The 12,495-nt window shown below is 42.0% G+C and overlaps 1 protein-coding gene across 1 annotated transcript in view; it reads right to left on the bottom strand.

Moving 5' to 3' along the window:
* Nucleotides 1–12,266, bottom strand: part of ANKRD55 (ankyrin repeat domain 55) — a 129,678-nt gene extending 117,412 nt beyond the window's left edge. The window contains exons 1-2 of the mRNA XM_010386462.2: nt 12,148–12,266; nt 11,770–11,860 (exon numbers count right to left, since the gene is read on the bottom strand). Coding sequence (XP_010384764.1) covers nt 11,770–11,827 — 58 coding nt within the window. The 5' untranslated portion in view covers nt 11,828–11,860; nt 12,148–12,266. The remainder of the gene's footprint in view (nt 1–11,769; nt 11,861–12,147) is intronic.
* Between the last annotated feature and the right edge of the window lie 229 nt (nt 12,267–12,495).

Below are 12,495 nucleotides of genomic sequence, written 5' to 3'. Positions count from 1 at the left end.
AAGAGTGAAGGAGCTGGGTTATATACTCACTAAGATTCCTTCTAATTCTAAAGGGATTGCTATTCTAAAATGAAACACTTCCAGGATCCATCCTTAAATTGGTTCCTGCTGTGACTACCTGAAACCAGCAAACCTATCTCAACTCCACTATATATTCAGCGGTCCCTGCTGGGCCAGCCCAGTTGTGGCCAGAATTCTAGAACACCATTTTAAAAATAATATTAAGTGATCAGAAGGATAAAAGTGTCAATTTGGGTGAACCGTAGGTGCACCTCTTACAGTTTTTAAAAATAGCAGACGGTGTGCTGATTTACTGTGGTGAATTAAAGATCAAAGGAGTGGTCTCAAGGGTAAAGCTGATGGGCCCACAATTAAAGAGCCAGATGCCAAAGCTGAAAAAATGGTTTTGATTTTTTTTTTTTTAAATCAACTGTTGTTCTTGTGTGACCATGTTTACAGGGTTGGAGATCTCTGAACTCTCTTGGAGAAATGTCTACTTGTTGCTGCGTAGAACAAATGGGCTGAGTAGGTAAACAACAAACAGCCCACCTTCAGAAACTTCTGTGATAAAAGCCAAGGCATGGCCTCCGCAATCTCTAGTTCCCATCACATCACTTCCTCAGGTTCTATTCCAGTGTAATCTCACCCTTTTAACCTCCTTCTCTTCCTCCTGGGATGCTGGGGCCATTCTTTGCTCCAAGGGCAGACTGCCATGAGACTGAATCCTCTCTGGAAGAGGTGTGGCTGTCACACTGAGCTGAGGCCTCTTAGCAGAGCTCATTCCAAAGGGAAGCCCAGTCCAGTGGAGCCACAGCGGTGGCTGTTGTCCCTGCCAGCCTACCTTGGGCAAATCACAGAGGGAGTCGGGCACTCTGCTGAGGACTCTAGCCACCATCACCTTTTCCTTCTCATGCTGGGTGTCAGAAGGGTTGATGGGTGGACTGTCAGAATCCAGAAAGTATATCTTGGTATGAAGGGGAGTGTGGGAGGGTTTGGGGGTCAGAAGCCTGAGTTAACGTGACAGCCTTGTCCTTTGTCCTGTGTGTCCTTGGGCAAGTTGTGTAACCTCAGATGGACTAAAAGTGGAATCTGTCTCAAAAGCTGTGGCATGGATTAAGTGAGATAATAGGAAGAAAGAGTATTTAGCACAGTGCCTGGTACATGGGAGCTGCTTAATAACCCAGAGTGATAGTTCTTCTTCTAGTTAGGAGTTCTGGCTAGTATTCTTGGCCAGATCTCCTGTTTCTCTTTGGAGGCTATTCCCCAACCCCAGCGTGGAGGGTGAATTGTCATGGATACATCTTGGTGGCTAAGAAGCTGGGAATAGGCCAGGGCTAAGAGATGCTGAAGAACATAGCTCTTTGCTAGTTAAAGGAGTATAACCCTTTCTGTGCTGTATTCATTTATGTATTGTTTGAATTTTTTGAAAAAGGTAGTATTAATTTCATAATTAGGAAATAAGTATAAGGAACTAGATATGAATTTTTAAAAAATATATATATACACATATACATATATATATATATGTTCAGAGAAGGGAGTCTTGCTTGCTATGTCATCCAGGCTGTACTTGAACTCCTGGGTTCAAGGCATCTTCCTGCCTCAGCCTCCTGAGTAGTTGGGACTACAGGCACATGCCACTGTGCCTTGCTAAAAAAATATTTTAAACTCTGTTAGAACCACTTAGCATCTAGTACTGTAACATCTCTACCCCCAAATGATCATTATAAGGGATTTAAACAACACTATGTTAACCTGAGACAAACAACATCACCTATGCAGTGTTCTGGCTGGGAATGCATAATCGAAATTGAATCATAAGGAAGCCTCAGATGAACTCAAAATGAGCAAATTAGTATTTAACGAAAGAGAGACACTGTGATTTTTTTAAAATGTCGATGTCATAAAAGACAAAAAAAAAAAAAAGCCTGCAGAAACTTTCCAGATTGAAAGAGACTAAGGAGACATGATAACTAAATATAGACTGAATTCTGTACCAGATAGAGAATGCTATAAACAACATTGCAGGTATACCCCGTTTTATTGCACCCCACTTTATTGCATTTTGCAGATACTGTACAGACTGAATTTGTGTGGCAAACTTGCACTGAACAAGTCTATTGGCACAATTTCTCCAACAGCACATGCTCACTTTGTGCCTCTGTGTCATGTTTTGGTAATTCCCGCAATATTTCAAGTGTTTTCATTATTATCACATCTATTGTGGTGACCTGTCATCAGTCATCTTTGATGTTACTATTGCAATTGTTTTGGGTCCCATGGATCGCACCCACAGAAGATGGTGAACTTAAGTGGATAAATGTGTTTTCTGACTGCTCCACTGATCAACCAGTCCCCCATCTCTCTCCCTCTCCTCATCAATGACCTTAGCTAGATCTCCTCAGGCCTCCGTATTCCTTGAGATACAACAATATTGAAATTAGGTCAATTAATAACCCTACAATGGCCTTTGAGTATTCAAGTGAAAGGAAGAGTCACAGGCCTCTCACTTTAAATTGACAGCTAGAAATGATTAAGCTCAGTGAGAAAGGCATGTTGAAAGCTTAAAAAGGCCAGAAACGAGGCCTCTTGTGTCAGTTAGTCAAGTTGTGAATGCAAAGAAATGTTCTTGAAGGAAATTAAAAGTGCTACTCCAGTGAACACATGAATTATAAGAAAGAGAAACAGCTTTATTGCAGATATGGAGAAAGTTTTAGTGGCCTGGATAAAAGACCAATCTAGTCACCATATTTCCTTAAGCCAAAGCCTAATCCAGAGGAAACCCCTAACTTTCTTCAAGTCTGTGAAGTCTGAGAGAGATGAGGGAGAGACAAAATAAAAGTTTGAAGCTAGCAAAGGTTGTTTCATGAGGTTTAAGGAGAGAAGCCATCTGTATAACATAAAAATGTGAGGTGAAGCAGCAAGTGCTGTTGGAGAAACTGCAGCAAGTTATCCAGCAGATCTAGCTAAGGTCATTGATGAAGGTGGCCACACTAAACAACAGATTTTCAATGTAGATAAGACAGCCTTCTATTGGGAGAAGATGCTATCTAGGACTTTCATAGCTGGAGAAGGGATGTCACTGCCAACTTCAATGCTTTAAAGGACTCTTGTTAGGGGCTAATGCAGCTGGTGACTTGGAGTTGAAGCCAGTGCTCATTTACCATTCCAAAACCTGAAGGCTCTTAACAATTATGTTAAATCTACTCTTCCTCTGCTCTAAAAATGGAATAACAAAGCCTGGATGATAGCAAATCTATTTACAACATGGTTTACTGATTATTTTAAGCCTAGCATTGAGACCTACTGGTCAGAAATAAAAATTCCTTTCAAAAAAATACTGACAATACATTGTCAATGAGAGTAATATTTTGAAATGAATCATTTTTTCTAAGCAAGAACTCTGATAGAGATGTACAAGGAGATTAATGTTGTTTTCATGCCTGTAACAAGCATCCATTCTGCAGCCCATGGATCAAGGAGTAATTTTGACTTTCAAGTCTTACTATTTATAATACAAATTTTGCAAGGCTATAGCCTTCATAGATAGTAATTCCTCTGATGGATCTGGGCAAAGTAAATTGAAAACCTTTGCTCTATTAGTTTCTGCCAGAGAAAATTAAAAAAAAAAAAAAAAAAAACTAAGAAAAACTCTGGAAAGAATTCACTCTTCAAGATACCATTAAAAACATTCATGATTCATTGAAGGAGGTAAAAATATCGACATTAACGGGGGTTTGGAAGAAGGTGATTTCAACTCTCTGAACAGGAGTTTTGAAGAAGTCTTAGAGGAGTTTAGAACTTCAGTAGAGGAAGTAACTGCAGATGTAGTGAAAATAGCAAGAGAACTAGAGTTAGAAGTGAAGCCTGAAGATGTGATTAAATTGCTGCAATCTCATGATAAACCTTGAATGGATGAAGAGTTGCTTCTTATGGATGAGTAAAGAAAGTGATTTCTTGAGATCGTATCTACTCCTGGTGAAGATGCTGTGAATATTGTTGAAATAACAACAAAGGATTTAGAATATCACATAAATTTAGTTGATAAAGCAGTGGTAGATTTGGAGAGAACTGACTCCAGTTTTGGAAGAATATCTACTGTGGGTAAAATGCTATCAAAACGTATCACATGTTACAGATAACATCTTTCATGAAAGAAGGGGTCAACTGATGCAGCAAACTTTATTTTTGTCTTATTTGAAGAACTTGCCACAGCTACCCCAATCTTCAGCGGCCACCACTGAGATCAGTCAGCAGCCATCAACATCGAGGCAAGACCCTCTACCAGCAGGAGAATCACTTAAACCCCGGAGGCGGAGGTTACAGTGAGCCTAGATGGCGCCACTGCACTCCAGCCTGAGGGACAGAGCAAGACTGTACCTCCAAAAAAAAAAAAAAAAAAGAAAAAAGAAAAAAAAGAAAAATTTAAAATAATTGAATACTATTGAATATTACATGCATATATCTTAAGTTCTGAGAGCACATTTAGAAATGGAAATACTTTCCATGTATACTGGAATGACTTCTCTTCCTCCCTCAATATAGCTGATAAAATAAGAAAAGCCTCATTAATGAGCAAGTGCCATTCTTAGGTTTCACAAAGAGAAAACAAAGAGCCCTTATTAAGCACACAAACCTACATATTGATTGAAGGTAAATATTAGGGTAAAACCATCATGACTTTAAAAGATAAATCAGAAAATCTACATGTAGATCATTCGTAATATAAGGGAATTCTCAAGCACAATTCAGCAGACTGTGCATTAAATGACCAACAGAGATTTACAAGTGCATTAATCACGTGACTCCTGGTTAGTGGTCTTAGCCCCACCCATATGCCACCTTTTGCCAGCTAGTCTTTATTTATTTGGACTGTCAATCTGAAAATCAACCTTTGACTTCAGTGCATCCATACCCTTACCTTCTCACCTTGTCTCACATTTGGTGATGAGTAAGATGTTTGTCTCATGCTTGTTTCATAATAAAAAAACAGCTACAAGTTTATTGTATTTTCTTTTAGACTCCATATCCATTTTGGTTAAAATATCCTTGAATCAAAATAGTGGTATCACAGGGAAAATCCATGAATATCAGGTACTCAGCACAGTTACTTAGTTGTGGAACTGTGGAGTTAGTGAGTAGAGATGACAGGAAGAGCTCAGTGTGGTGGCTCAGCTGCCTGCTGCAGCAGAGGCTGAGCTGAGGGAGAGCCTCATGAAGCTGACCCAATGAGTTATGGGAAACATCAGGGTTGATTCAGATGTGGTTGCTCAAGTGAGTCTCTATTTCTCCAGATACCACTCCAGGGTCCTCCCTCTTGGGATGCATACTCTGGCAAGAGGCTCCCTCCCCCAGGACAGTTGGGTGCTCCTATGGTGAAGAATATTGATGGCTGTGAAGGGTAATTGTTTGGATAAGCTCAGCCAGGAGCTTCCTTCTGTAGAGTCCTTAAGAGGAGCCATGAAGGGTGGAAGGAAAGGGATGCTCAGGTTATTGGGGGCACAGCCTGTCCTAGGGGGAAACAGATGGAGGCCACAACACACACCAGAATGGATTGGACTGTTATACACTTTCTCAGGAGTTGGTTGGTTGGAAGAAGGCAGCATCACAAAGAAGAGGGCAGAGAAAGGTGGGGGTCAAACACACTTGCCTAGACTTATTCAGGAGGGATCAAGAAAACTGAAAGAGGCCGGGTGCAGTGGCTCACGCCTGTAATCCCAGCATTTGGGAGGCCGAGGAGGGCAGATCACCTGAGGTCAGGAGTTCAAGACCAGCCTGGTCAAAAGGTGAAACCCTGTCTCTATAAAAATACGAAAATTAGTCGGTCATGATGGTGGGTGCCTGTAATCCCAGCTACTCAGGAGGCTGAGGCAGTAGAATTGCTTGAACCCAGGAGACGGAGGTTGCAGTGAGCTGAGATCGTGCCATTGCACTCCAGGCTGGGCGACAGAGTGAGACTCCATCTCAAAAAACAAAACAAAACAAAACAAAACAAAACAAACACTGAAACAAACATGCTTGCCTAGACTTGTTCAGGAGTGGTCAAGAACAGGAAAAAAAGATTCTTCTCCCATCTCTCTTTCCCTCTACTCCTGTTTCTTGACCAAGAGAAGGAGAAGGCTATGCATTTTCTCAAAGGCAACATATAATCTGCTTCTAAACCAGGGCTGATTTGCCAGCTAGTCTTTATTTATCTGGACTGTCAATCTGAAAATCAATCACAGAACTCCTCTTAATGTTCCTGGGTTTATTCCAGGCTCCCATTCAAGATCTCTGAGCTTGAACTCAGCAACTGAGCCCAAATCATTCCCTTTCCTTTCCTATCTGCTATACTTGCCTTTCAAAACTCCTTTGAGAGGACTCCTTTGCCCAAAACACCATTCAAAATTTGCTTATTCTTCCTCTGGAGGCATCTGGTTGTCACGCCAGAGTTTTCACTTTTGCTTTTTCAGCAAAGCACAGATCTTTTTGTCTAGCATTCCCATTTTAGATGAGCAGTTGGATTTAAAACCTGCACATCTGTGTGTGGGAACTTTAAAAATCCACAACACAGTGGAATAAGAGCTTGACTGTGAAAATAAATGTTTCATTAATTCGATTTTTCATAGATGTCTTTTTTTTAATTAAACCTTATCACTGGCCAAGGAAAAGACATTCTGCAGTAGAAAGAACATGGGCTTTGAAGTGAAACAGGGTTAGCCTGGAATCCCAGCTTTGCTGTTTTACTTTGTGGTAACATTGGGTAGGTCATAACCTTTTTAAATTTCCTCATCAATAAAAGGGGGTCATACTCTGAAGCTGATATGAGGATTATATGAGCTGTCTGTGTGCAGTCCTTAGGACAGAACCTGGGTCTGCTAAATGCTACATAAACATTGCTTCTTGTCAGTATGTATCCATGTAAAGCTCTGCACAGAGTCTGCACCAAACAGATGCTCCCCATCTGCCCCCACCTCTTATTTGTCAGTTTTTCTTCTAGCTTAAAGGAGAATGGATTTTACCAAAAACCGAGTCACAGTGTTGCGTTCTTTCTGGGATCTGACCTCTTCTCACTCCCTGCAATAGGTTGAATGGTGGCCCTAAAGATACGTTCTCATCTCTATTGCTGGAACCTATGGCTATTCCCTTATATGGCAAGAGAGTGACTATGACCTTTTATCTGAAAGGATGTGATTAAGTCAAGGACTTCGAGAGGAGGAGTTTATCCTGGATTATCTGGGTGGTCCCTAAATGCAATCACATGCATCCTTAAAGGAGAGGCAGAGGAACTTTGAGACAGGTACACAGAGGAGCGATGCACACAGACGAGGCCAAGTGAGGATGGTGGCAGAGACCAGAGTGATGAGGCCACAGCAGCCAAGGCTGGAAGGACAGGGAAGATTCTTTCCTAAAGGCTCTAGGAGTATGTCAGCCTCCGCTGACATTTTTTTTTTTTTTTTTGAGATGGCGCCTCACTCTGTCACCCGGGCTGGACTGCAGTGGCACGATCTTGACTCACTGCAATCTCCGCCTCCCGGGTTCAAGCAATTCTTGTCCCTCAGCCTCCCAAGTAGCTGGGACTGTAGGTGCGTGACACCACATCTGGCTAATATTTTATTTTTACTAGAGATGGGGTTTCACCATTTTGGCCAGGTTGGTCTCAAACTCTTGATTTCAGGTGATCTGCCTACCTCGGCCTCCCAAAGTGCTGGGATTACAGGTGTGAGCCACTGTGCCCGGCCTGCTGCTGACATTTTCATTTCAGACTTTTGGCCACCAGAACTGTGAGAGGATATATTTCTGTTGTTTTAAGCTACCCAGCTTGTGATAATTGGTTACAGCAGCCCAGAGACACATACTGTATTAATCTGGGCTGGAAGACAAAGTCCTTCCTCTGCTTTTCCGCAACTCGACCAGAGAAACAATCTGTGCAAGAGGGTGGTCCACGGCCCACACAGGTGCGTGCAAACACACTGCTCAGCATCATCAGGCACATTTCCTCAAAGACCCTGGCAGGGCCAGGCCCTCCTCACCCCCAACAACACAGAGGAGTGGGTGAGGCCCTGAGGCTACCCGCCCCCCGCCCCCTTGCCTGTTTTCTTTTTTCATTTTCTCTCTGAGGCTTGAGATTCTTTGAGGCGCAGCAAAACTTTTCCTTCCAAAAGTCGTGACAAAGCTTACAATGCAAGTATCTTTAGTTACATAATACGTAGACTTTAGCAGGAACCTCTGTGTTCTGTAGTAAATGGCTTTACTACAGGTCGCTTCCTGCGTGTGTGGGCTTTGAGAGGGAACACAGCCAGAAAGAACACGTGGGACCAGAAGAGATGTTGCTATGGTGAAAGCTCAAAGCATAAAAGAGAGTCGAGAGTTCTGAAAACCCAGGCTTCCTCCCTCACAGTTTTACAAAGCCAGCCGGAGACACAGCCCTCATGCCCCTGGCCAGTCAAATAATCTGATCTTTAGGCCTCCCAGCAGCTCTGTGAATATGTAATACAGTATTATCCACATTTACAGTCAAGGAGGCAGAAGCCAGTGGAGATCAACTAGTTTGTACAAGTTCATGTAACTAGGAAGAGGGCAGAGACAGGACATGAGCAAATGGCCATCTGTCACCAAGACCCTGGCATGCCTCGTTGCCTCTAGCTAAAGAGAAATATTGAGAAATGCATGTGGAGGGATTCAGCTTGCCAAATCCACCTCGTTGGAGCCCTGAAGGTCCTTCTGCATCATATTCTTCCACCATTCTCTGGGCAACCATGAGCCAGAGTCAGTGCTAGCCCAGGGATTCGCCATGCACAGGAAGCTTCCTTTTGCCCTGTTGTATGGATGGAGAACACCTGGGCCTCAGTCCCCTCTGTTGCTATTTAGTGGGGTGTTGTTATGATTATTAGGAAGGACCCAACTTTGAACCTCTCTGTGCTTTAGTTCCCGCATCTGAAATGTGGAAGGGGGTAGGTTGAATGACTGGTTCTCAATCTTTGCTGTCCATGAGAACTTCCCAGGGAGTGTCAGTTGGGCCATATCTCACTGCAGTTAAACTGGAATCTCCCTGGGTGGGATTCAAGCATCAGCATTTTCAGAATTTCTTCAGATGATTCTTTTTTCTTTTTTTTGAGACAGAGTCTTGCTCTATTGCCAGGCTGGAGTGCAGTGGCCCGATCTCAGCTCACTGCAACCTCCACCTCCCAGGTTCAAGCGATTCTCCTGCCTCAGCCTCCTGAGTAGCTGGGACTACAGGCGTGTGCCGCCATGCCCAGCTAATTTTTGTATTTTTAGTAGTGACGGGGTTTCACCATGTTGGCCAGGGTGGTCTCAATCTCTTGACCATGTGATCTGCCTACCTCGGCCTCCCAAAGTGCTGGGGTTACAGGCGTGAGCCCTCGCGCCCAGCCCAGATGATTCTTAAGTACAGCCAATGTGAGAACCAGTGGATTGCCTGATTGCTAAGGTTCTTCCAGATGCAATGTCTTCTGTCCCCATCTGCATGTAAAGCCAGTGCTGCTAGGGTTCAATTATCCAGATAGTAACAACTCATGAAAAACCCTCAACTAAAGCCCCATGCTCAACTTTTCCCGAGAAAGTCACTTCCCTTTGGTTTGTCCAACAATATAATATTTAAAATCTGTATAATGGTCTCAACCTCTCATAGTCTTGCATGCTTTTAAGAAAGAGGAAGGATTAATGAGGTAATACAACTATTCAGGAATCGCTTAATTATTATTCTAGGGCTTGCTATAAAGAGTATCCTAGGGTTCTGAAAAAATAATTAATGTAATTTAATCACCCAGTACTAAGCCCTCATTTAGGACTGCTACATTCAAGCTGAAGGTAGAGAGATGAGTAGTCTTTTGCACTTCAGAAACTCCCAGTCCAAGGTGATAATAACAACAGCAATAATGATAACAGCCGCAGCCAAAATGGGAAAATACTTATTGAATATCAGGCATTGCTGACAGATGCTTTTTAGATGTTATTTTAGATCCTCACAACAACCTGCTAGGTAAGCATCATTTCCTTCATTATATTGCTGGGGAAACTAAGGCCTAGAGAGGTTAGGTAACTTGCCAAGTTCACACAGCTAAGAAGTAGCTGATCTGCCATTCTGGTCTATGTCTATAAGATTTAAAATCCCATGCTCTTTCCACCATATGATAAAACCTCTAGAAAGAGAGAAAGGATTGAGAAATAGAGATAAACATGGCAGGGAGAGGGTTAACTTCCATGGGAGAGAATTGCGCCCAGGTGGAGGAATTGCTGTGAATTGCTCACATGAAAGGTGTTATAAGAAAATCAGTCTTGTAATTCTATATCTTAACTATGTTTGGGGCTCAATCCTGTTAGAAGGTATAACACTGAAATATGTAAATTCATTATGAAGAGCTAGTTCTTCTTCAGTCAGTCCCAGCTCCCTCCAATTATTCTTCAAAAATAAACCCATTGTGTGTTTCGTGGCTCAGCAACGTCATTTTTTAGCCAGTGTGAGCTCTTTGGTTCTTAGCAGATTTTCACTTTTACTGACTGCCATCAGTGATATAAAATGTACCAGGAGGAGAGGATGGTGGTGGGCACAGCTGTGACAACCCCTTTCTCTATGGTGTTAAGATCCAAACGCGGTATGAGCCGGCACTTTCTGAAGGCACACACACACACACACACACACACACGAACACTATTCCAAATGAGCTAAGACCTGGAGAACACACTATATACATACATACATTAGCTAACTCAGGAATCTAAATAAAAATTTATTTTTGGAGAAACCCACTGGGCTAAAATAATTCACCCACAAAGCCAAATGTAGCTTGAGGGGTATTAAACATGCTATGGCCTAGAGCAGGAAAAGGGAAAAAAGAATGAAGCAATACATTTTCTTAATGAGGCTTTTTCAAACCACCATTTCGTGTTGTAGCCCAAACAGAAAAATCACCAAAGGAACTTAGGATCTTGAAGAATATTCAGAGACTGTAGAAAGTGGTTTAAATATTCGATATTTAAGAAAGGATTCTAAAAAATATGTATGATGTTTATAAAATGGAAATTTCACGTTCATACTAAAAAAATTTACAATTACACATAAGTATTACGTGAAGATGTGTATAAACACATTGCATATGCAAAATGTATACACATAGACCATATGGCCAAATACATGGTATTATAAGGATGAGTTGATTTTACAGCAACATTTTGACGTGGAAAATTACCTCCACTCCAGAAATTATAAGTAAGGAAGATATACCCTGTCGCTGCAAATAATAGCATAGGGATATGTCATTACACAACCTTGGATGAGATAACATATCAACCCGACATAAATACAGGCAACATCTATTCCTGAAAGAATAAAAAAATGCTTATGAAGATATAGCAATGAGATACTGGGCTAATAGTATGATTAAAAAAAAGTGATGTGTTCTTACACTGCTTACTCTAATTTTTAAAAAAGATTTGGAAAAAACAGAATAAAGACGACACTATCTGAAATAGTGTGCTTGAAATCCAATTTTTAAAATGTGAAGGTAGGAATACTTCAACAAGATCATAAGCTTATACAACAAATCATAAGCTTATTTTTCTGTTTCAGATGCTTATCAAAGAAGTGAACATTTTGAACAGGTTTGTTTTCTAGGTAAAATCCTCTTTCCACATCCTACATAGCAAATACTCATGCACACGCACGCGCGCACACACACGCACACTTCTCTTTCTCTCCTGACAACTGCAAATCCATACCATGGGACTAAGGATACTAACACCAAAGAATGTGTTAAAGCAACATTTTACCTCTTTGCTGATCAAACACAGAAGGGGTGCTGAAATCCATGGTAGCCTGTCTCATCATTTACCATCAGAATGGCAAAAAGCATCCAGGTCTCTAGAGAGGAGAAAACACCATCTCAAATATTACAGTCAACATGACAGTCAGAGGCAGCATCGTTTGCCAAGACCTCTGTTTCAGAATTAAATGTGCACCAGAGCTGCAGGTTGTTGTCCAGGCAAGTGATGAAAATCGGTAAATGCTATTCCTGCAAATACCTGCTAGGAAAAGAGTTACTCTATGGCCTCATTCATCAGCTGTACTTGGGCATAATACACCCTTCACCCCCAAATAAACACCATTACTCAAACTCTAAAAAGATAGTAATTGTATGGGCCACCTGCCTTGGATCTGGGCTGGGGAAACACAGCAGATCACGGAGCTTCAGCAGCTGGAATGTTGCTTTACACCAACAGAAATCTGAATGGGTGAGTGAGGATTCACAGGGCCAGACAGAGCATGTGCAAAGCTGCCAATGCAGTTCGCATTCGGCTGTGCTCTTGGCGGAGCGAGAACTGCATTTGGGTCATGTGAGCAGAGAGTGCCATCTCAATGGAATAGGATGTAAATATTGTAGCAGGAGGCTGCTGGCCATGTGCTGTGTGGAGTAATTATCCATGTTGGCCATCTTCTTCACTCCCCTTTCAGCTCCATTCTCCAACTGACAGGGAGGATGGGGAAAGGCATCGTTT

Source organism: Rhinopithecus roxellana, chromosome 3 (genome assembly GCF_007565055.1).
Source record: "Rhinopithecus roxellana isolate Shanxi Qingling chromosome 3, ASM756505v1, whole genome shotgun sequence".
NCBI lineage: Eukaryota > Metazoa > Chordata > Mammalia > Primates > Cercopithecidae > Rhinopithecus > Rhinopithecus roxellana.
Note: the sequence above shows the minus strand (reverse complement) of the source record. Positions and strands in the feature narration are given on the sequence as shown.